This window comes from Pinus tabuliformis, chromosome 4_1 (genome assembly GCF_031772625.1).
Source record: "Pinus tabuliformis cultivar Carrire ecotype Pingquan chromosome 4_1, CPIR1, whole genome shotgun sequence".
NCBI lineage: Eukaryota > Viridiplantae > Streptophyta > Pinopsida > Pinales > Pinaceae > Pinus > Pinus tabuliformis.
The window spans coordinates 639,170,292-639,195,097 of NC_142303.1; the positions used below are offsets into that span (position 1 = coordinate 639,170,292).

The following is a 24,806-nucleotide window of genomic DNA, read 5'->3' on the forward strand; positions in this document are numbered from 1 at the left end:
AGGAAAGGGCTACAAATGCAGCTGACAGGCGAGGTTTTGAACTAGTGGAGGAGGCCGCTCTTGATGGTATGTTTTGGGCAAGTGTGAGGCAAGTATTGGATTTCACCAAGCCCATTTATCACATGATTCGGTTTGCAGATACAGATAAACCAGTGATTGGCGAGGTGTATGAGCAGATGGATACCATGTTGGGGCAAATAAAAGATATTGTTCATAACAATGATCCCGACTTGTACAAACTGATTCACGATTGTGTGTGTGTATGGTGGAATAAACTTAATCTTCCACTCCATTGCTTGGCGTATATCCTTATGCCAAAATACTACTCTACATCTTGGTTGGGCCAACCTGCACCAGGGGGTGGGGTTAGGACCAAACCCCATTTAGATGAAGAGGTAACTAGAGGATATTTGGATGCATTAGAAAAGTTGATACCTGACAAGGAGGAATGTGCTAGTGTGCCCCTTGAAATAGGCAGATACTTCAGTGGCACCGGTATGTTTGGTACCTTCCATGCAATGGAAGAGAGACAGATTTGATGCTCTCACATGGTGGGAATCATATGGTGGCCAGGGAATTATGCCAAAATTGGCAAAAAAAGTTCTATCACAGGTTGTAAATACTTCTTCTGCAGAGAGATGTTGGAGCACCTACAACGTCATACATAATGTGAAAAGAAACAGACTCAATGAAAACCGGGCAGAAAGCTTGGTTTATGTGCACTACAACTTGAAGTTGTTGAGTCATTACTGTGATCGGGCTTATGAGGATCCAACATATAAAATTTGGGACAACCACCCAAAGGATGACAATTTGGAGGATGGCACTATACATCTTGAAGAACTGGAAAAGGAACTTATAAGGGATGAAGATGAAGCAGCTGCAGCAGCCATGCCACCTCCACCATCCAGTAGCAGTGCTCGAGTTCCAAGTCTTGTTCCTTTGCTGTCGCCACCTCCATCTACACCCTCATGTGGAGGGCATGTGCCTTCTAGTTCTAGTTGTCGGTCTGTGCGGGAGACTCCTAGAATACCACCACAACCTGCTCATACAGTAGACTCTCATGGCAAGGGCCACATGCAAATAGTAGATAATAGATTTAGAGTTTACTTGTCTTTTCTAGTTTCTATTAGTTTTCATAACTGTTGAGTCTTGAGTCCTTGACTCTTGACTCTTGCCTCTTTCATATCATAATGATATTTTTTGTAAACAATATATGACAGTGACAATGAAAGTTTGAAGTTTGAATTTGGCAATTATAACTCATTGGTAATGATTGTGAATTATGAATATGATGCTTCGTGAAAGACTAAAGTTGTTTCATTTCATTTCATAATTCATTTTATAACATTTCATTTCATGTTAACAGTTAGAAACTTAGATATTATTTCTTGTAATGGTTAAACTTAGCTTACAAGTACAACTTTGGTGATCAATGATGATAATTGTTATATATTGAATTTTCAATTTTGAAAGCTTGAAGTTGAAACTTTAAGATTGAATTTGATGAATCATGATTCATGAGACTCAATATGTTGCACTTGTAATATGTATGTTACTAACTTGTGGACGTGGTTGATGAAGATTATAACTTCTAAATGATGGATGTGATATGGTTCAATGATCAATCTATGTTTTTTTATGTTTTTTTTATGTTTTTTATATCTAATTCATCATTCTACATGTTTTTGTTGTCATATATGTATCAAAATATAAAAAATAAAAAATAAATAAATAAATAAATATATATATATATATATATATATATATACATATATATATATATATAAAATCACTTTGGGATTCACTAGCAAACCAGGAGCTTCTGAAAATGTCGCTCCCACTCCCGTTTTCGCTCCCCGCTTTCGCTCCCACTCCCAAGTAACACTAGTCCAAGGAAATAAGGTCAAGGATTTAAGCCGGGATTCAAAGAAGGAAGAAAAGTATGATGCTACAATTGCAACAGGTTTGGCCACTATGCTAGAGAGTGTCCTCACAAGAAGGATACTCCAAGGGATGATGACCACAACAATTACAAAGGCAATGGCAATCAAAGGAACAACAAGTTCAACAATAAAGGAAAGATGAATGCTCCCGCTACGCGATATGGAAATGGTCGACCTCCCAAAAGATCAAGAAATTTCAAGTATGAGGAAAGTAATGTTGTAGAAAAACAAAATGAATTTTATCTTATTTCCGCTTTATCTACTACCTCTCCTCTGGATACACTGGATCATTGGTTGATTGACAGTGGAGCCTCAAGGAACTTCCTTGGGTACAAAGAGGCCCTCTCAAATTTGGTTGAAAAGAAGACTAACTTGGAAATCATACTTGGAGATAATGCCACCTATCGCGTGAAGGGAATAGGTACTGTCACTCTTCACTTGAATCAAGGTCAAACAAATCATTTACAAGAAGTATTGTATGTCCTTGATTTGAAGAAGAACCTGGTATCTATTTCTGCGATGGAAGATAAAGGCTTCAAGGTAGCATTCATTGATGGAAAGGTACGTCTTTGTCAAAGAAACCCTGAAGATGCATTTGCACTTGGATTTAGGGTTGATGGTCTTTATCAAGTTGGAGGAAATCCTTTGGGAGCCATGTCTTGTGACACTTCTCTTCAATCTGAATTATGGCATCGGAGATTTGCCCACCTTCATTACAAAGCCTGGACCTGGGGTAAGGAAGATGGTCATAGGTATGTCCAATTTCAACACGAATCATGAAGGTGTTTGTTAGGGTTGTGCAGCTAGGAAACTTACAATGGGACCATTCCCTTCAAGTGAAAGTCAAACTTCTGATATTCTTCAACTGGTCCATTCTGACCTATCTAAGAGGCTGGCATTAAGAGGGAGACAACCATTGCATACACTTCTGAGCAAAATGGAGTTGCTGAAAGGAAGAATCGAACGATCATGGAAGCCACCAATGCCATGCTTCATGATCTAGGTCTACTGAAGTTCTTATGGGGATAAGTTTGTTGAAGAATCAAGGGAAGTTATGTATAATAGGATTCTTCTAAACTTGATAACAATTTGTGAAGCACTTTTCCAATTTATCTTAGCTTGATCTTCTTCTTATTATTAGTGTGTGTGTTTACTTCATCAAATTGCTACCAAAACATAAGAAACAAGAACACATGATATTGGCTCTCTGCTAGGGCCAAAACCTCCTTCTCATAGAGAGGAAAACCCTTTCGTAAATTTCTATTATTGAAGCTTTTTATTGATCAATACCAAACCCTAGACCCTTGACTAGAAAATCCTCCAAGCACAAGTCAAGTCCTTCCTCCTTCCTGCACTTTGTTCCCCAGCACTTACTCCTCCTTCTTCCGGCACTTTGTTCTTCTTACAATTTTTGGTAGTCCTTGTTGTACTTTCCCTAGAAGAGACACTTATCCTTGGTCTCTAGTGAAGCCCTTCACTAATGATGATTTCTTCCTTCTTCTTGACCAACTGAGCTCCTTCTTCAATGTGTAGGTACAAACTTGATATGACAATTCTGCAGCCCTAAATTCTCGCACGTGTGGGAGGTTTAGTAGTGTATTTGGTTCCTTTCTCCTTCGTATGAGAGAGTCTCTTCTTCGCTCTAGTGGGAGGCCTTGTAGGCCTAAGTTTCAAGCCCAAACCAAGATGAATATATGACTGTGATTTTGCTGTTGATATAACCGCAGACTGCCCTCCTTTTTCTTGCACGTGTGACTGTACTTTGCCCTAGAAACAGTCCCAAAACTTCGCTTTTCTTCCTTCTTTCTTCGCTGCACTTGGAGACCCCTTAAACTTCATCCTTCTTCACTTTTCCTTGACTTCTCTTGCTCGCTGATTTCAAAGGTGAGTATTGGTCGTTATGAGGGAGTGGGCAGCCTCTATATATAGAAGATTATCCCTCCTTTAGGCGGACTTGTTGACTGTAGGCCGACTTGGTGTTTCTTCATCATTTTTGTTGCTAGGAGGATGTCGTTGCATGGAGAGGACTTGACTTTCCTTGGAGATATTTCCTTTGAATCTTATACAAGTTTATACATAGTGTAACATGCCCTTAAGGGTCTTCAATAAATGCATTGACTCTTTGACTTCCTAGAAGCACTTAAATAGTGCTTCACCTACTTCAATGAGCAAGAAACTCATTGATAAATATAACACAAATAATATTTCTTTTCTTGAATAAATACAAATATCAAAAGTACATTTATGAAGACCTAACCTAGTTACACTTTCTTCAACAAAGTTGCCAATACTGTCGTATATGTTCAAAATAGGTGTCCACATCAAACATTAAATTTCAAGACACCCCAAGAAGTTTTCACTGATAAGAAACCTGATGTTTCTTATTTTAGAATATTTGGTTGTCCCGTGTATTTTCATGTGCCTAAAGAAAAGAGAAACAAGTTGGGAGCATGTGGGAAGAAAGGAACATCTGTGGGCTACACTGAAAATTCAAAGGCATATAAAATCTATGTACCTAGTCAACGAGATGTGAAAGTAAGCCATGATGTTACATTCGATGAAGAAACTGCTCTTGGGAAAGCCAAAGATATCCCCATTCCAGGAAAAGAGAATGATGACACTACAAGAAAGCAAGATGAACCTTCGTCCAATGAGTCTACGCCTAATGATGAAGGCTTGATGGATCCCATTGATCCACCTCCTGGTGATCCCTCTACCTCAAGAAAAAGACCTTTGTGGCTCAAAGACACTCTCGAAGATGCCGAAAAGCATATTGATCCAAGAGGGACATTTCGTGAAAGTAAGAAGCCAAAAAGGTATCAAGGGTACCTTGCTGCTATGAGTACTATTGTTCAATCTAAGCCATGTACGTTCGAGGAAGCCATGAAACACCAACTATGGAAGATTGCGATGAATGAGGAGTACGAATCTATCATGAAAAATGATGTTTGGGATGTGTTTCCTAAACCCAAGGACAAGTTTGTGGTCACTTCTAAATGGCTTTACAAAATCAAACATGGAGTTGATGGGAGTGCGGAAAAATACAAGGCCAGGTTCGTTGCTCGAGGCTTCTCTCAAAAGGAAGGAGTGGACTATGATGAGATATTTGCACCAGTTGCCCGATATACCACTATCTGTTCAATTATTGCTCTTGCTGCCTCTCAAGGATGGAGCCTACACCAAATGGATGTTAAGACTATTGTATTGCATGGCTCGCTTAAGAGGGGGGTCTACTTGGAACAACTTGAGGGGTTCGAAGTACAAGATCGAAGGACACGTGTGTGCAGGTTGAAGAAAGCCCTCTATGGGTTGAAGCAAGCCCCCAAGGCTTGGTATGAGAGGATTGATAGCTATCTTATGAAGTTGGGATTTACAAGGAGCGAAGCTGATCCTAACCTATATTTCAAGGTTGAAAATGACATGCCTCTCATTTTCGTCCTTAATGTAGATGATCTCTTTCTGACAGGTGCAAACCCTCTCATTTATCAATGCAAAAGGGAGTTGGCTTTCGAGTTCGAGATGAAGGACCTAAGTCTGATGCACTACTTCCTAGCCCTGGAGGTCTGGCAAAAGCTAGGTAATATTTTCCTTTCTCGAGGAAAATACATTGTGAAGCTGCTCAAGAGATGTGGGATGGTGGATTGCAAGTTTGTGTCTACTCCGATGGAACTCAACTTCAAGAAGCTATGTGGAAGTGTTGTTGGGCCCGAATTGGCAAACCCTTCTGAGTATCGACAACTTGTGGGGGCTCTGATGTTCTTGCTAAACTCCCGTCCGGACATATGCTTCGTTATGAATACATTGAGTCAATTTATGGTTAAGTCTCATCACATACAATGGATTGTTGCTAAGAATCTCTTCAAATATCTCCAGGGCACAATCTATTATGGACTGAGATACACTGCCGGGAATTTAAGGCTGCATGGATATACAGACGCTGACTGAGCTGGCAGTGTGGTGGATCATAAGAGCGCGTCTAGATGTTGCTTCTCATTAGGGTATGCCTCAATTTCTTGGATGAGCAGGGAGCAAAATCAGTTGCTCTAAGCACCGTCGAGGCCGAATACATTGCAGCTAGTATGGTCTGTTGTGAAGTTGTTTGGTTGAGGAAGCTCTTCAGTCATCTATTTTAGCACGTGTTGGATACCACCGTGATCTTCTGCGACAACCAGAGTAGGATTTGACTCTCAAAATCCCGTGTTCCACGACCACTCCAAGCACATTGATATCAAGTACCACTTTATCTGGGATATGGTATAGTGTGGAGCAATAAGGCTCCAACACATCAGGACTTATGAGCAAGTCACAGATATCCTCACAAAGCCTTTGGGGAAGGTCAAATTCTTAACCTTCCGAGAGAGACTTAGAGTCGTGGAAAGACCCTCCCATGAGGATCCCGCTTGAGTTAGACACTGAGCTTTGGGAGCTCCTAGGGGATTAGGGTACTTCTTGGAGCTATGAGCGACCATAGGGTGCGTGGTTCACCTTCTCCTATTGGTGCGTTGTGTACAGGGTGAGTGGTACACCTTCACCTATGATACCCCATGCTGACGTGTGTGTAGGGTGAGTGGTTCACCTTCCCCTACGATTGACATATGCATAGGATGAGTGGTTCACCTTCTCCTGCTGATGCCCCAACATACATCATACCCACGTAGTTCGGGACTCATGGGAAGTACCTCTCATTTAGCCAATGAGTTGGGAAACGTGGATAGGGACCATAGCACTACCGATGGACACATCGTGTATTGTCGTACTCCCTATGTCTAGGATGCATGGTGTTTAACAACTTGATCTAGGATCATTTGAGGGTCTACCTCTGGATTGACTTTTGTCAGCGGAGAGTGGTAAGGTCTTGTGACTCACTCTCAATCGATTCTTCATTATTACTTCATGGTTCAGCAGAGTAGAGATGAGATGACAGAGATGATACATGATGACAGGATGGCATGATGATCGATGACGACAAATGGATTGACAGGTGGAATTCCCCCTAGTTGAGAGGGAGTGTTAAAATTGGCAACTAGGGCCAAATTCCACCTTAGCACAACGCATTTGATCTGGATTGGATCATTATATTATTTGTTACCCATCTCGATGCATTTGGAGTGGAAAAAGTGGAGGAATCAGCTCATGGGACCGTTTTTACTAGCGGGACCCAGTTTGGCAAAATGGGGTATGAAACCTTCCGGGAGCATTTTGAGGCTTCAAACAATTTTTGGGGGGTAAAAGTTTGCCCCTTACCGGCGCACATTTTCATGTTATTCTAGACACACACAGCTTTCCAACGACGCAAGAATTGCGTCAATTGGAGTATGTATGCAAAAGTTATGCCACTCAAAAGTTGACCTTCCGGTTTTCACTCCTATAGTTCGGGAGGATGTCGCGTCAGCCCCCATTATTCATGGAAAAGGGGCTAGCCATGTGTTTATGATGTAAAAGACTCTAGAAGAGTCTATTTTGTAACTCTAGTTAAGAGTTGATGTAGTCAAACTTAACCACTAGTAGGCTATCGGGCTGTGTTATAACCGGGCCACTAGGAGGAAGAGGCATTCCATTCTTTCGAGAGCATTTTGTTTCATAGCTGAGCAAAGATAGCCAGGAGAGATAGGAGGTAGAGCACACAGGGAGTATTTGTGCACTGTAGCAGCCCACGGGCCACAGGCATTACTTATTTGTACCTGTAGCCATATTTCCAGACAGAGAAAGAGAGCGAAGCGGCCTCACCTTAGTTGTGCTCTACTTTTTTGCATAATTTATATTCGCATGCATGCACTAATTACAGTAAAATCTACAGATCTTAAAGTTTAATAAAACAGTAATAGTGTAGAATATCAGATTTTTAATATAATATATTAGATCTGTTGTGACGAACTATCTAGTGGAATATCCACAGCAGTTTACGGATCACCATTTGATGGATATGATGATTACATTAGATTCCTCTTTTCGAGTGGACCAATATTGATATAAAGATCATCTCATTCGGACAAGTAGAAGTATGATCTTGAATTTATGCCCAACTCATGTACAATCTGATCAGGTCGGCTTCATCATCTTGTAGGCTCATGGAGCTCAATAGACATGACTCTTCATCCTCATCGATTTGTATAAATACAAATGTCCCCCCTCCTCATTTGGCACATTCATCACTCACTCATTCTCTCTCCTTCTCTCATTGGTTTGTACAACATTGGGCGGCTTCTCTCTCTCTCACACGTGTGGCAAGAAGGACGAGTTTTTCTGGGCTAAATTGCAAAACCGAAATTGCAAACAGCAGACCAAGTTTGACCAGTGTTGACCAAGGGTTGTTGACCAGCTTTCACTGTGATTTTTGGAGGAATTTTTCTGTCTCCTTAGGTTGTATTTTTGGGCACAAAAATCAAGGCAATCTGGGCAGTTTGACCAGCACTTACTTCAAGGTTGATGGCACTTTGACCGCAGAAAATTACAGCGAAATTTCTATCTCCTTTGACCGAGTTTGATCGAGTTGTTTTGCGCTGACTTTGACCTCCTGATCAGGGCCGAGTTTGACTATGGAAGACCGAGTTGCTTAGAGGATGATTTATTGTTGATTTGACCAGCGTTGACTTTCTGGTTAGGGCTGAAGTTTGACTGCAGTTGATTGCAGAAATTTACAGGGTTGTTTTGACTTTGAATTGGGCAAGCCAATTTGACTTCTTTACTCTCTCTCTCTGCTGAACTTTTGATAGAATAATAAGAAGAATTGATAAAAGGGTTTTCCCCACATTGGGTTTTTTCCCTAGCATCCGCCAAATCTGGTGTTCTCTTGTCTTGGCTTGTCTTATGCATTTTGTTTCATGTTCTATCTGCTTTTACTATCAATGTGATTATTGTGATTGCTATTGAAATTGGAAAATTTTATTGGGTTGCTAAGGAACATTGAAGTAAATTGTGCTAAGCATAGAACATACCATTGTTATCAAAATTTAACAAGTAGTGATCAAGGCATCGAAGATTAATTGTATAAGCTAAGAGTTATGTGAGAAGCGGGATGCTTTCGCAAGAGAGACATATTGCTTTGTAATAGATCCAATTGCTCAAGAACAATCAATAAAATACCACATCAAGGAAGTAGGTTTTCCCTGTTGGGTTTCTTGAGAAATATAAGTGTGTCAATTTGTGCATGTGTTTTTATCTCTGTGTTTATATTTCGTTGCTTATAAGTTGTTAAAAGACTCTATATCTTGGTGAAAATTAACTAGATTTCAATTCTCAGTTATTCATTTAAGTAGTCACAAAGTTTCATGGAAATTTAACACATCCACCCAAGGATTAGGCACTGCCCATCCATTTGTTGGTGATCAAGTCAGTTTTATCCATAAATTTTACTCTCTCTCTCTTGCCTAATTTGGCCCTCTTAATGCCAAGTGGCGAACTAGGGCTTATTGCAAATTGACGAGGAGGAATTTTTGACCTTGGAAAATCTAAACATCGAGGGTTGAGTGGTTGCCACAAAATCATCGCCTTCTGGTGGGCATTCATTCCATTTTCATTCATAAGTTTTGTTGCCCTAGTTGTTTGCCCTAGGAGAAAACCCTAGTTTGGTTTTAGCTTCAACTTGGGGGCTTCTTGAGGGTTTCATATGCCTTAACCTTGTTAGAACAAATTGTGGGGAATCCTTTCTTTGCAGCTAAACCTTGGTCATCCCAACTCTCAACCTATCAATCAAATCCTAGGTCTTGTGTTGCTCTAATTTGTCCTCCTCAAGGAAAATGAATTGCCTCCTCTGGGAGCCTTGTGCCTAAATTGTGTCTTTCCTTTGGAGGCCTCTTTGTCACCTTACACCTTTAAGCTTAGAATACCTATTAGCTGACTTATATACATACCGATGCTCCTCCCATTGGTGAAAATCCATAAAGAGTAGGGGGTTTTGGCCTTGGTGACAGTGGGCCGTCACCCCATTGTTGTCACTTAGTCTAATGATAGCCTTGTTGTCACTTAGATTTTGCGGCAACGCAGCCTATAACTGATTAATAACTTACCTACATGACTATACATTCTATATATTACTAATAAGTAATCTAACTAAAAATCTAAATAGAGTATTTGCTTTTTATGGTTTCAAATAGGTGGCAAATATACTTAAAAAAAAAACCCAAAAAACTCTAACGTTATTTGCTTGGGATCCGGCATGTGAGGGCTAGTTGACACAAGATCTATTTCAATAGCATGAGATACATTCCCAGGTTTGAAAGATCCATTTACGTCGTGGATCTTATGCAAAACTTGGTGGAGCTGTATCCGTATCCATATCTGAAATGCAGATCCAGCATCAACAGCCCATGGATCCGGTAACGCAGGGCTTCATTAATCCATTCTTCTGCCCTGCGCAACAACACGTTGATTTCCATGAAGAGCACGTGATTCCCAATCATTCAGCTTAGAAGATAGTCTCGAAGTAGTTGGTTGTAATTTAGAAAGGAATCTTGCCTCTACTGTTCAGATTAATTTAGAGGGTGCATATTTCTTTGCATTTCCATGGACTTTATACTGCGAAGTCATCTTTTTGTGCACATAAAAGACTCTGTACATTATTTGTGAACATGCATGGAGAACTTAATTATGAGGCATCATAATGTTGAACGATATTAAAGTGTACGTTATTTTCAGTTGTTTGTTGTCCTGTTGTACACGTCACCAGTACGTGGTTATGTAACTCCCACACAACATGGGCATTTGATTTTGTGCCCATGTCGGAAGAATGTAATTCACGTCTCTCGAGACTCGACACTAAAATGTGCCCATTTCCATCTTGCAACAAAATAGAAAAACAACATTACCAAAATAGTTCAACTGTCCCCATGGCGGCCAAAAACCAACATAGATGATTTTGCAGTCAGCGGCTCCAGTGGCTAGCCAGACTGTGAATACAACTCATTATTTCAAGTGGCATTTCAAGTGACCAAAGCGGCCACCAACACCATTCATGACCAATATGGTTAACAAAACAGTTCAGCTGTGCTCTCGGTGGCATCGCTAGCCTATCTTTACTCCCAGAAAACACAAGGGACCAAAATGGTCATCGAGATGACTCATTGGGCCCACGGCAACACTGTAAACGTCATAACCTACCCAGGAATAGATTACTCGATTTTGATGCCTATTGACCGCTGAATTGTTAAGCAGGAAGGACACCCCGCAAATATAATAGATGTCATACCCGCTCCTTCTTCCAGCAACACAAATCGAGCAGGAGTTCCACATCATCCAATAATTCTAGATCAATTTCTCCGAAGCTGTTCAGAGTCTTGAGTGAATTCCATATTCTGCAAATTTTCCATTCTCAATTTCAGGAAAGTTAATTTCATTGTCTATGTTTTGTGAATTTCTCCGGACACACCGACATCACTTCTAACTGCTTAAAGTTGCAGGCGTGCAGATGGAGAAATGTGAGAATTGGCCTGTCTTGATCAAAAACTAATAACCAATTTAGACGGTGAGCTCTAAATCATGGCATCCACTAATTTCCCCTTCTGCATCCATCTTGGCATCTTGCAACATGTTGGGCATGCAAGAGAACAAACCTCATAAGGCTTCAATGCATAACCACAGGTTGGACTCTCCTGACCTACTACTCATTACAGACCAAAACCCATTTGCCCTTTTAGACTAAGTATTGAGTTTTGTAGTTTCTAAACATAAATTCAGATTCTAAAGCAATTATATCAGAAATGCCTACAGAACTTTAATAAAGCGTGGGTATACCCAATCCCAGTTCCTCCATTATAGATGCAAATACCAAATAACAATGACTTACCTGACCTAGAAGACTAACAGCGTAGCAATCATGACCCGCACCAGCAAAGAATGGCAGCCAATGTACAGCCCAACACCAAGCAGCATGAAAGCTCCCATGAACAAAGACAATGGGACTTCTTCCCCTCTGATTTTCATTTGAGCCATTCTTCACAGCTTTCTGTATAATGACCTCCATTTTCATCCCTGATGGCAGAGTATGAAACAGACGTGACTGCCCATCATTCAGCTCAAAGGGTACTCTTAAAGCAGTTGGTTGTGCCTCAGAGAGAGCCCTGATGGATTTAGGTAATGCGTGTCTCTGTAAATTTTCATGGGGTTTATACCATGAAGTACTCCTACGAAAGCCTGTCCAAGTACTCCTACGAAATCCTGTCCAACGACTCTGTGTGTTGTTTGAAAATATATAGAGGGTTTGTTGAGGCTGAAGGCTTGTGTGTAAGTGCGCGTCAGCATGAGTTGATCTAAAACCAATCGCTAAGGCAGCCAGTGAGGTTGAAATAATGGCCTTCATTGGATTTCCCTCACACTTGATCACTTCAGAACCAGGGATTCTCGAGGATAGGATATGGAGGGCATTTCATTTTTTCTTAACGGTCTGATGTTTCGAAAGCATGTTAACGCATTTACACTCTATATCTAAGAATTATCTGTATGGTTAAATTTGTATGGCTGAATATTTGTTTTTTACTTTCTTTGTTTTTGGTTAAGATGGCAAAAGTGGTTAACAAGTACTTGTTAAATGGGAGTGAGGACATTTATCATTAATAATAATTTATTATTTATGATTGAATAATTATTATTATTCAAAATATTTTTTTAAATGATTTATTTGGGAGTAGCTTAATAAGGCAACGATTTATTTTTTGGGTTTAGTGTCGATTTGTTGTCGATGAGACTATTTCGACCGACTCTGTCGACTTGTCGTGAGCCTCGTCCCTCTTTGTCTTCGTCTACCCACCTTCTCCATCTATGTCTCAGCGACCCTTCAACGTCTCTATCTCGATTATCGTTCGTAGGCTCCATTTGATAGGACTTTTTTCCTACCACCCCCCATCCAAATTAATGGACGAGTCTACTTCAGCTTCCTGTGTTCTTTGTTATGAAACCCATGTTCTCAAGTCGCCTGTTCATTTCTAAAATCCCCTGCACCCTGAGACAGAGTCCAATTTCGGAGCAGCTGCAACCCGTCTCCCCTGTAACCAAATGAATGAAGGTCAGCATCACCCTCACTGAAGTGCAATAGTAAGTTGCATCATTCTTTGTTGTTTGCGTTGTTTGTAAGTTTTGTAAGCTTTTTGTCTTGGTCACGTTTGAATATTCGACTGTGGGGAATGCACACAATAATATGCATATTATGCCCCCTCACGCAAAAAATATAGAGACAGGACCCTTTAGAAACCCAAATTTATTCCCGAAGTTTTGCTGAATTTATTCCATACGAAACTCGAGATTCCAAGGCCTGTAAGAACCCTTCTAGTATAGGAATCCATTTGATTCATGGAATAAATAGAGATCTTAAACTCTATTTCTATGGCGCACCTTATTTCCATATGCTAGTTCATTTTGTGAAAATAAGAGGTCCTCTGAGTACTGTGTGACCAGCTCCTTAGCAAAAAGAGGAGATCCTTACAAAATATTTAGTTTTCAAGCATTAGGAATTCACCGATAAAGAAACCTAAAGTTTTAACAAAATGAATTTTTTTTATGCCATCTTGAGACCATCTTCTTTAATATATGTCTCCATTCCCCACAGTTTTTGAATATCAAACTTAAAGTTGCAAACGTACATAAGTTATTTTAGCAAGGCTGGATGAAATGATTGCTTATGATGTTATTGATGCTTGGATAGAATGATTGCTTATGGTGATTCCTATGAATATCTAACTATCTCATCGGTGCTTCTCTATGAAGAGGTTTCAGAGTCTACTTGTCATTAGATTACATGTCAATTAAGAATTGGTGCAATATAGTAGCCCTCACTATTTGTATTTCTACAAGGAACTCCTCTACTATTATGAAATACTTCACTTAGTGCTCCATTGTCGAGCACATATTTGGTTGTTGCTTGTCAAGGGTTAGGAGAGCACCAAACTTAATTGCCAAAAATCCATTGGTTCATTGTTGTAGCAACAAATTGTTTCATCGTTGCAGCAACTTGTTAGTTCATAGTTGCGGCAACTCCCTAGTTCATCGTTGCACCAACTTGTTGGTTCATCTTTGCGGAAACTCATTGGTTCAAGTTTGCAGCAACTCATTTGTTCACTGTTGCAGCAACTCGTTGGTCTGTTGTTGTGGCAATTCATTGATTCACCATTGCAGCAACTTGCTAGGTCACCGTTGCAGCAACTCTGTGGGTGACAAAATGGTAAAGCAAGGCAATTGGGAAACTATCATTGCCATCCTAATGCAAGACCCTAAAGAAAAGATCATATTTTCTAGAAAGGATTTATATTGCTCTGAAGTACATGGAAATAACATGGATATTGATCGGATTGCAAAAATCTCTTCACATAGAATTCCCGACTTTATTAGAGGAGAGAAAATGAACACATAAGCTCCATGTTCTTTAACCCAGGTACAAAATAAATGCTCGAGCTCAAGGCCTACTGCTTCCTTGCGATATGAAGTGTAAGTTTTTTAGAAATGCATTGTTTAGATGTTGGTATTAACATTGTTTTATCATTTGTCATATGTATTGACCTTTCAAACATTTTAATGCAGTTATGCTTGTTCATATGGCCTCGAGAATAGAAGAGGAGAAAATAAAATTAAACAAAGATCCTCATTTGCGAAAAAGAGGGGTTGTCAATGTCATTTCATTGTAAAAGTTACGTTTCAAATCCCCAACATAACAGTAATAACATATAACATGTATGAACACGAAGATAGCCAAGGATGGCCTTGTCATGGCCAGAATGACACTTAGAGTGATGTTAGGTCTTTGCATCAGCAAAGTTATCAAGAGACATGGTTTCCTATCTAGAGAGTTGTTTCTTCTTGGAAGTGTCAATTGACTCGATTTGTAAAATGCATGTTAAAAAATATGTTGACATGGATGCCACAGTTCGAGATAGGGATTTCTACTTGTGCATGAAAATTGTTGTTAACATCTATAATCGTCTAATGAAAGGAAAGGATTAGTTGCATAAGAAGGATGAAATGAGTGTGAACTTTTGGTATAAAAAACACCAGGATGATTTTTTCTTTTATCAAAAGCCCAACGGTGGAGAGATTCACTTTATAGTTGGAATTCAATCTAAATGGATGTTGGAGACTATGGTCAAGCTATTGAATAATAGCTTAATAGCCATGGATTCAACATTCAACACAAATAAATATGGGGTGAGTGTATTAAGAATGATTGATCTAATTATATTTGCAGTGGTTGATAATGATTAATGAGCTAAAGTTGATTTCATATGTTTTTTGAATGTGATAGTATCAATTGTACATGCTCGTGGTGTTTGATTAGCAACAAAGTGGGGTGTTAGTTGCATGGGTGGTGGCATCACGTAATACATCATAGAGGACATTTCACTATGGTTGGAGCACCTCATGCATAGGTGTCACCAAGTTGATCATAATTGGAAAGTTAACGCCTTCATGGTTGACGATGCATTAACTGAAACCAGTGATTTGAGGTAACTTCAATCTTCCTATTTTACAGTACAACTTGTATTTATTCTAAACAATGTGTGCTTGAAATCAATTGAATGTGGTGGGAGAATGACAAGGTGCAATGTTATCTTGTGTCTTTGGCACGTACGTAGGGCATGGGTAAAAAATGTCAATTGATTAGCGAGTAGTCTAGAAATAGCAAAAGAGATGTTTAATGATTTGGATTCGATTATGAGAAATTGTTCAAATCATGAAGTGAGCATTGCAATTAATGCATTCTTTAACAAATTTGCTAATGAGGAGAAGTTTTGAGACTATTTCCACAAGAATTGGGTTGTCGGTGACAAGATTTGTAAGTTTACATAATCTTTCTTACATTTCTCTTTTTGGTTTTCATACAGATGAAATATCTTCATTGATTCATTTTTTTTACAATTAGGGATGTGGATAAAAGGTTGTCAGGATTTTCCCCATGCAAATCAAGAGACAAACAATGTTGTGGAGTCATATCACTGTTACCTAAAGACAAACTTTCTATTTGATAGAAGAAAGAAATGTGCTCGTAGGATGGATTGGTTGATATATATTCTTCTAACAAATGTTAAACCCTATTACTAGTTTAAGGAAATTATAAAAAAAGGAAGGATATATGAATAATTACAAGAAAGAGAAATAGTTTGAATCATCAATGGAAAAAGAAAAAAGAATTCTAGACAGTGATTGCAACTCTCATGAGAAAATGTCTCATGCTTTCTGGGTGAGGACTCAATCTAAATATAATAAGCAATATCTTAAGCAAAGTCTTCCAGTAGAAATCACATAAGAAAAATTTTTGGCTAACGCACTTCGAACCAACAAGTGTGGTTCATCATCAGGACCAGATGAAGAGATAGACCATGACAAAAGCTTAAATAAAGAGCAATGTAGAGACATAATTTCAAGTAACGGCTATATTTGAACAATAATATTTAAGTTATGATATTAATTTATTAATATATTAAAAACAAATATTATTCAGTAACGACTATACTAAACTGTTTGGTTTTTAAAAATAATATTTAAATTAATTTATTAAAACCAAATATTACTAGTTTTCGAAATATAATATTTAAATAATGATATTATTTTATTAATTTAGTAAAAATATTAATATGTAAAGGCTAGTTTTTGAAAAATAATAAATAAATCTATTTATTAAAACCAAATATTATTAGTTTTTGAAAAATAATATTTAAATTGTGATATTAGTTTGTTACTTTATTAAAAACAAATATTAATAAGTAGCCGCTATATTAAACAATTAGTTTTTGAGAAATAATATTTAAATTAATTTGAAAAAAAAAAGTCAAACTTTAAAGGAGAGGAGTCAAAAATTATAAAAACGACAAGACCCTAATCGAGACAAGATCATCTGATAAATAATAATAAAAATAAAATAAACTAAATTAAAAATAATTAATGGAAAAATAAATAAAATAAAATAAAAATATACACAAGTCAAAAAATATATATATATATATATATATATATATATAAAGAAAAGTAGAAACAAACATATATATATATAGATAGATATATATCCAAAGAAAAGTAATCAATAAATAAAACGAGGACAACAATAAAATATGGGGCTCAGGGTCATTAAACCAATAACAAAAACACTAAAAGGAGTTCAGAATGAATAGGATCATAAAATACTTAAAAAACATGAAGGATCAAGAAAATAAACTCTAATGAAGAATAAATAAACACCAACTACTATAAAAAGGACACCAATACCTACATAGATAAACAAACAAACAAAATAAATCACAAAGATAAGCCTAAAAAACTAGGAGGACAGAACAAGGACCCAACTTCTACTAATATTCCAACCATCATCTCTATTCAAATTATTGGGTCTTTTTTCAATTTCTAGGGCCCCCTAACCCTAGCAACGACTTGAACTTCCTCAATGCAGATGTGAAGCTTAGATTTATCTCCATGCTTCGCCAAAGCAGAGGAATAGGTCATGCCATGCTTGATGTTAGCAACATGCTCACGAATCCTTTGATTAATCGAGCGACCAGTCTCACCAATGTAGGGAGTCCCATAAGAGCATGGGATAACGTAAACACCCTTCATATTCTTGGGGTCCACTGGGTCTTTTACAGATCTAAGGGAGCTCTAGATGATATTTAAAGGCCCAAAGGTTGAAGCCACCTTATGCTTCCTTAGGATCCTCGAAATCTTGTCATTGGTCCCTTGGATAAAGGGAAGATGAACACCAAAAATTGATCCTTGGTATATTTCTTAGCACTAGGACCTTTTTTAGCTTTGATGAAAGCCTTAGTACATTAGTGTCTACTATACCCATTATTAAAGAAAACGCTTAGGAGATGTGCTTTCTCTTCGTTGAGATGGTTCTCATCGGAAACTCTTAAAGCTCTAGTCGCTAAGGTGTTGAGAACACTAAGCTTTTGAGCTAGGAAATGATGAGAATTAGCATGAAGATATTGTTCCATATGAGTTTTCTTACGAAATACCTGATGAGAGAAAGAGCCATCATCATTCCTTGAGAGGAGGACGTCAAGGAAGGGCAGGCTACCATTACATTCAAATTCCATGGTGAACCTTACAGAACTCGATTGATTGTTAAGATAGAGTAAAAATAGTTCCAACTTTTCTTTACCATGGGACCAGATGACACAAGTGTCATCCACAAACCTCTTCTACATCTTATTTTATTTATTTTTCCATTAATTATTTTTAATTTAGTTTATTTTATTTCCATTAGTTATTTATCAAATGCTCTTGACTCGATTAGGGTCTTGACTCGTTTTTATAATTTTTGACTCCTCTCCTTTAAAGTTTGACTTTCATTTTTGTTTAAATTAATTTAAATATTATTTCTCCAAAACTAGTTGTTTAATATAGCGGTTACTTATTAATATTTGTTTTTAATAAAGTAATAAACTAATATTACAATTTAAATATCATTTTTCAAAAACTAATAATATTTGGTTTTAATAAATTAATTTAAATATTATTTTCCAAAAACTAGCCGTTACATATTAATATTTTTAATAAACTAATATCACTATTTAAATATTATTTTTTGAAAATTAGTAATATTTGGTTTTAATAAATTAATTTAAATATTATTTTTCAAAAACTCGTTGTTTAATATAGCGGTTACATATTAATATTTTTAATAAATTAATGAAATAATATCATTTATTTAAAAACTAACCATTTAATATAGTTGTTACTGAATAATATTTGTTTTTAATATATTAATAGATTAATATCATAATTTAAATATTATTGTTCAAATATAGTCGTTACTTGAAATTATGTCTTTGCATTGCTCTCTATTTAAGCCTTTGTCATGGTTTGCCTCTTCATCTGGTCTTAATGATGAACCACACTTGTTGGTTCGAAACACGTCGGCCAAAATTTTCTCTTATGTGATCTCTACCGAAAGACTTTGCTTAATTCATTATGGATCACAAAACCCTGAATACAGAAAGCAATATCTTGTCACTTGTCGTCGCACAAATTTCATAACTTGTGATTCCCCATGGTCTATTCATGGCAACATTTTCAAGCATGCCATAAAGGTGGGTTGGTTGTATTCTTGTTCAATGGCTTCAAACCCATTACTAAAGCATCATACCATAACTGATTCATACGATGACCCTTCTAAGATAAATATAGAGGCACCATATCTTAGTAAAGATGCAAACACAATTGCCATGGATAGTCACAATTTTGATGTAAATGTTGAACGACTTGAGTTGGCCAAAGAGGAGTTATTTGGCTACTTAGACTTGATTCAGAACAATCCTCCTACTACTTTGAGCAAGACTAAACAGTTGATTGCTTTGGTTAAAAAAATGTTGGGTGACACCAACAATCTTCATATTATGGATTATTTCAGTTGTGGGTTGGGTGCTTTTGAGTCATCTTAGAAGAGGAAGAAGAGTTTCGTGAGCCCAAAAAAGAGAAGAAAAACAAACAAACAAAATGCAAGATTGGAAATTGATTTGAATATTGTTGTAGATGAAGATGAACCATTTGAGTTTGAACAACAAAACAAGCTAGGTCGCCCTCGCTCCAACAATGCATGATTTTCCAGGTTGTGATATATTTGTTTTCAATTTGTTTTTAATATTTATTAGTGTATTACATGTATTTAATGTATTGTTGTTGTGTTGAATGTGTTCATGTATGTTTGATAGGTGGCGATGATATGTTTTCTAATTTGGGAAATTTGTCCCAATTGTCAATTAAAGTCATTAAATAACTCCATGCATCGACATTCAGTGTTTCAATACATTAATTGTTTAGTGTGTTATGGAAGATAGATTTCACAGGGTTGTTCTATACTTGCTTTATGCTTGCATACATTGGTGTCTAATCATGAATCCAATATCTAAATTGAAATGAAAGCAACAGAAATGTAACAAAATTTGCAACAACGGAATTTAACCTAATAACAACAAAAAGGAAAACATGTAAAACATGATTTTACTAGTATTTGGTAACTGCTAATTGTTAATGATGATATATTACTGGAGAATAATATATATTACAAAAAAAAGTTTTTGCATCTGTTGACTATGAGTTGTCGCAACATTGGAAATGAGTGTCAGCAATGGTGAGCCAATCAATGTCAGTGACGGTGAGGGAGAGAATGTCAGCAATGATGGGGGAATGAATGTCCGCGATGGTGAACATTGAATGTCAGCAACAACACATCGGTCGATATGAATTTGAGCTTGAAAGGGGACATTCATGAAGATTGTTGATACTATACTCACTATATCATGCTTCATCAACACGAATATACCCTACTTTTTCCCGAATTTCATTCCAACATGCAAACTCTTCTTTCTCTTTTAGGTTATAGGACTTTTTATATATCCTTGTTGGTAGCTAGATCATTGGATAATGAAAATTAAGACCGATCTAGTTATTCCCACATTCTTCCATGCAAGAAATATATTTATGAACCCTTGTTAAGTTTATCTTTAAGTTATTGTGCTCAAAGGGATCTCTATCTTAGGTTCATTTTCCTTAGGCATCCCACCTTGCTTTACATCCTTTTTGTGCGACAACCTTCAATGTTTGAATCTGGTCTGTGCAATATGCAATGGCCCACTTCCTGTTCCCGGCAATAAAATATTCATCCTCTGAGGACTTGGACCACTTTTGTTGTTCTTGTAACACCTGTAGAGGTATTTCATATTCTCCTCTAACCCACAAATTGCTCTCAATATTATTTCGATTAATTTCAATTGTTGTCAACCAACTGGCATGATTTCTCAAATAATATACAAATGCTCTCAACTGGACATCCCCTACACAAGGGTTGGGATTCCATCTTTTATTATTAAACAGCAGAAAATTATGTTGGTACAATTCACAGAGCAAGGCTTTTTCTTCATTTGTACATGCCTTGTATGCTTCTGTGAATCCAATTGGGGTATCAACCTTGATAGACTTATTGGTGATGATAGCGTTCTTTTTAAACATCAATTTTTTTTCTTTAAGTACATGTTGTAATCCCTACAACTATGTCCATAATCCATTAACTGTATGAGTCGTATCTTCTCATTCTCCATCCTGTTCACCCTCTTTTGCGGCTCAACCAATGTGTTTTTTTTTCTCCTTTAAATTTATTTATATATTCTTCCCATCTCTTGCTAAGGTCACGAATTATCTTTTCGTGCTCTCGCAAAGGTATTACTTTTTCCTCATACAAGGGTATCAACAAGGCTAATTTATCCTCTTTTTCTTTCATCAAAGGATTTGGTATCTCCACCTGAAGAACCTTTTCCTCTACCATCCTTCGTTCAAGTTCCTCATCCTCTGTTTGCACAACAGTGTATTTGGTCAATTTCTTGCCTTCTTCCTCATATGAGGCTATCAACTAGGCCAATTTGTCCTTTGATTCCTTAATCAAAGGATTTGATATCTCCACCTGAATAGCCTTTTCCTCTACCATTTGTCCTATTGTACAAGTAGAATTGTTGGCTATGTCTATTTCCTCATCCTCTCTTTGCACAACAGTGCCTTTGGTCAGTTTCTTTCCTTCTTCCTCATTCAAGGCTATCAACTGGGCCAATCTGTCCTCTATTGACTTGTACAGTAGGAAGGATGGAAGAGGAAAGGCTATTTAGGTGGAGATACCATATCCCGTCCTTTGTTTGCACAACAATGTCAGGGGTCTATTTTTTGCCAAGGGGTATAATTTCTTAGACCACATGAGAAGGTATATTTATGATACCCATGGTTAGGAAGTCTGCAACCTAGGCCAAGCAATTCATTTTTTCACAAGCTTATTTTTCTCTGAGATCATATGTTAGGGTTTTAATTGCGTATTGAAGTTCTTTGTTTTCCATCTGGAGAATCATATTCTTCCTTAACAACGAAATATACAAAGGAAGATATGAAGGGGTACTTATTATTTTAATGCATTTGTTTTTCAATTTTGGTGTGGTTTCTTGGTCCTCCAAATCATCCCTATATGACACTATAATTAAGGTGAGGCTCTTCCCTACACAAAATAGGGTTATTTCTTGTATATGATAAAGGACTCTAATTTTTGTTTCCATCCCTACATCTAACATAAACCCATTGTGGGTTTCCTTCATTGCCTCTGGTGGTTCTTTTGTATCAACAGGGGAAACCTCCTCAACTGGTTCTTCTGTGTCGACAAGGTGGTCAAATGCTTGTTCCACGAATTTGTGTTCCATCAATACATCCTTTAGATGCTCTTGTGTAACATCAGGGGAAACCTCGTCCATTGTTTCTTTTGTAACAATTGTGAGGGGATTGCTTTGCCTTCTTCTTCTTGGATTTTGGCACCATTTTCGAGCACTTCCTTATTCCTCTCAATCTTCTGGTGACAATTTTACTCCCCAATATTTCTACATCATCATCATCTTGTTTGTCTTCTTTCTATGGGGAATTAGCAACAAAAGCCTCGGGAACCCTCGTAATTTGAACACTTGGTGGCTCATTTTCCATATGGCAAGGTTCTATGGAAATTGTTGCAGTTGTGAGGTCATGGGGTGGAGTTGCAGTTGCTAGCGCATCCTCTAGGGGTAGCAACATGTGCATGTAATGGTCTTCCAACTATGTCATCCCAAGTTCTCCCTTCCTTTTGCAGCGCACTAAGCACGAAAAGTTTAATAAGGCCATGTTTGGGTAGGTTTTTTGATGGCCGCTTATATTTTTGTACTAATCGGGCCATATGATCTAGGGTTTTTGCAAGAAAATAGGGCATGTTAACCAACTTGCCATGATGCAAGTGGTCTAACAACTAGATGTTTTGTAGATAAACAACTACATACCTCCCTTCGCACATGAAATATCTCTAGACAAGGAATGCAACATCATCCCAGGGTTCTGGTAATGACTTCTTGTAAAATCTTGTGTCTGTCTTCACGAGTCGTTCACTTGCCTCAAGGAATTGCTGCAAAATTTTAGGTTGGGATTTTCGGGGGGCATACAATTGTTCTCACGTCTGGGGTAACCCTATTGCTTCTTTTGTCATAAGCACCACTGTCCCTGCTACCTCAGATCTATCTTCCCTGAAATGCATGGCAAATTCTACAACTATCTTGTCGTCATACCCTTCCAATCTGTGAATATACTCCATCTAGTTGCCCTGATATAATAATTCTCTAATGTGTTGATATGCATGTAGTAATTCTTTGGTAGATTCTTTGTGGATTCTTGGGCCTCATTTCTTTAATCAGAGTTCAAAGCAGTTATGGTTGTGTTTGGAAAGTGCAACAGTTTGAATGGGGGAGAAAGGAAAGAAATGGAAGTAGCTAAAGAATGTCGTTATCATGCCAGTTAATGTAATCAAGTGGTATCACTTAATGCAGACTCCACTTGGAATCAATTGTGCCTTGTTGTTGTGCTAGCAGGAGATCCCCCTTGTACGTAGTCTGGAGTTTTCGCAATGACAATCATTGGAATGGGAGGGTGATAGGAATTGCAGCAACCGATGCAACTGATTTATGGCCCTGATTTTCCATCATCATAAGCCAAAATTTAAAGTTTGTTAATTTGCAAGTTTGTGGAACCATGCACTGCGTTGAAGAACCTGGGGCTGATTACACCTACTCCTAAAATTATGTGCTTTAAAATGTTCGAAAAGTTCAAAAGGCCTTACAAGCATAATTAGGTAATCAATTAGCATCTGTTGATATTAAAATTTCAGATGAATATAATTGCATCAGTTTGTTGTGTTCTCTACCAGATTCGTGGGATAGTCTAGTTATTGCAATAGGTAGCAATGCAACTGCCTTGCAGTTTGATGAAATAGTCTCATCCTTGCTGACGGAGGAGATGAGACGGAAAAATATGGAGAGCCAGAATGGTGATGCCTTGTATGTACGAGGAAGGTCCCAGAACAGAAACAAAAATAAGTCATCGAGTGGGAGATCTAAATCTAGAGGGAGATCTAAATATCCAGGAAAACCTGTAAAGGTGGTGTGCTGGAAATGCGAAAAGGAAGGGCACTACAAAAGAGATTGTAAATTTAAAGCTCCTAGTAAAGGAAAGGGATCTGATGATGCTCCTTCTATAGAGGCGAAAACCACCTCAGATGAAGGCGGGGATGTGTACTTGGCTTCTTCAAGTACACATGTAGATCATGAGGCATGGTTGATTGACTCAGGTGCATCCTTTCATTTCACTCCCCATAGAGAGTGGTTCTGCGAGTATGAGAAATATGATGGTGGTGATGTCTTCTTAGGGGATGATAGGAAGGTTAGAATCATTGGTCGCGGAAAAGTAAAGTTGAAGTTGCAAGGTGGAAGGGTTAGAACACTTCCAGGTGTTCTGCATATTCCTGCATTGGCCAGAAATCTAATTTCTGTAAGCAAGTTGGATGTTGCAGGTGTAAAAACAGTGTTCGAGAAGGATACCTGCAAAATGGTTTGGGGGGCATTGGTATTGATGTGGGGAGTTCGTATTGGAACTTTGTACAAGCTGCAAGGTAGCACTATTATTGATGGGTGCAATAGTTCTGTGGTTCCTGAAAGTGGAGTAGAAAATATAATGGTCTCTGGAGAAAATACCATGTTGTGGCATCAAAGGCTTGGACATATTGGAGAGAAGGGCCTTCGAATACTTCATGGTAAAGGTATGGTAGAAGGTATGAGTAATAACTTTCTGAATTTTGATTTCTGTGAACATTGTGTATATGGGAAGCAAAATCGGGTGAGTTTCCCCTCTGGTAGTAAGAGGGCGAAACATATATTAGAACTTGTGCACAATGATGTGTTTAGACCTGTGAAGGTTCCATCACTGGGTAAGTCTGTGTGCTATGTATCATTCATATATGACTTCTCAAGGAATACATGGATATATTTAGTTAAGAAGAAATCTGAAGCCTTTGACAGGTTTAAAGAATTTAAGGCTCTCGTGAAAAATTAGGCAGAGAAGAAGATAAAG

The 24,806-nt window shown here is 37.8% G+C and overlaps 1 protein-coding gene across 4 annotated transcripts in view; it reads right to left on the reverse strand.

The window, feature by feature from the left end:
- LOC149177672 (alpha/beta-Hydrolases superfamily protein) overlaps positions 1-12,353 on the reverse strand; it is a 112,155-nt gene extending 99,802 nt beyond the window's left edge. For 2 of the 4 annotated variants that reach the window (XM_089420181.1, XM_089420183.1), the window contains exon 1: positions 11,728-12,353. In XM_089420181.1, coding sequence (XP_089276307.1) covers positions 11,728-12,240 — 513 coding nt within the window. In that variant the 5' untranslated portion in view covers positions 12,241-12,353. The remainder of the gene's footprint in view (positions 1-11,727) is intronic. The other 2 variants (XM_089420182.1, XM_089420180.1) reach the window with 1 other exon arrangement.
- Positions 12,354-24,806: the final 12,453 nt, after the last annotated feature.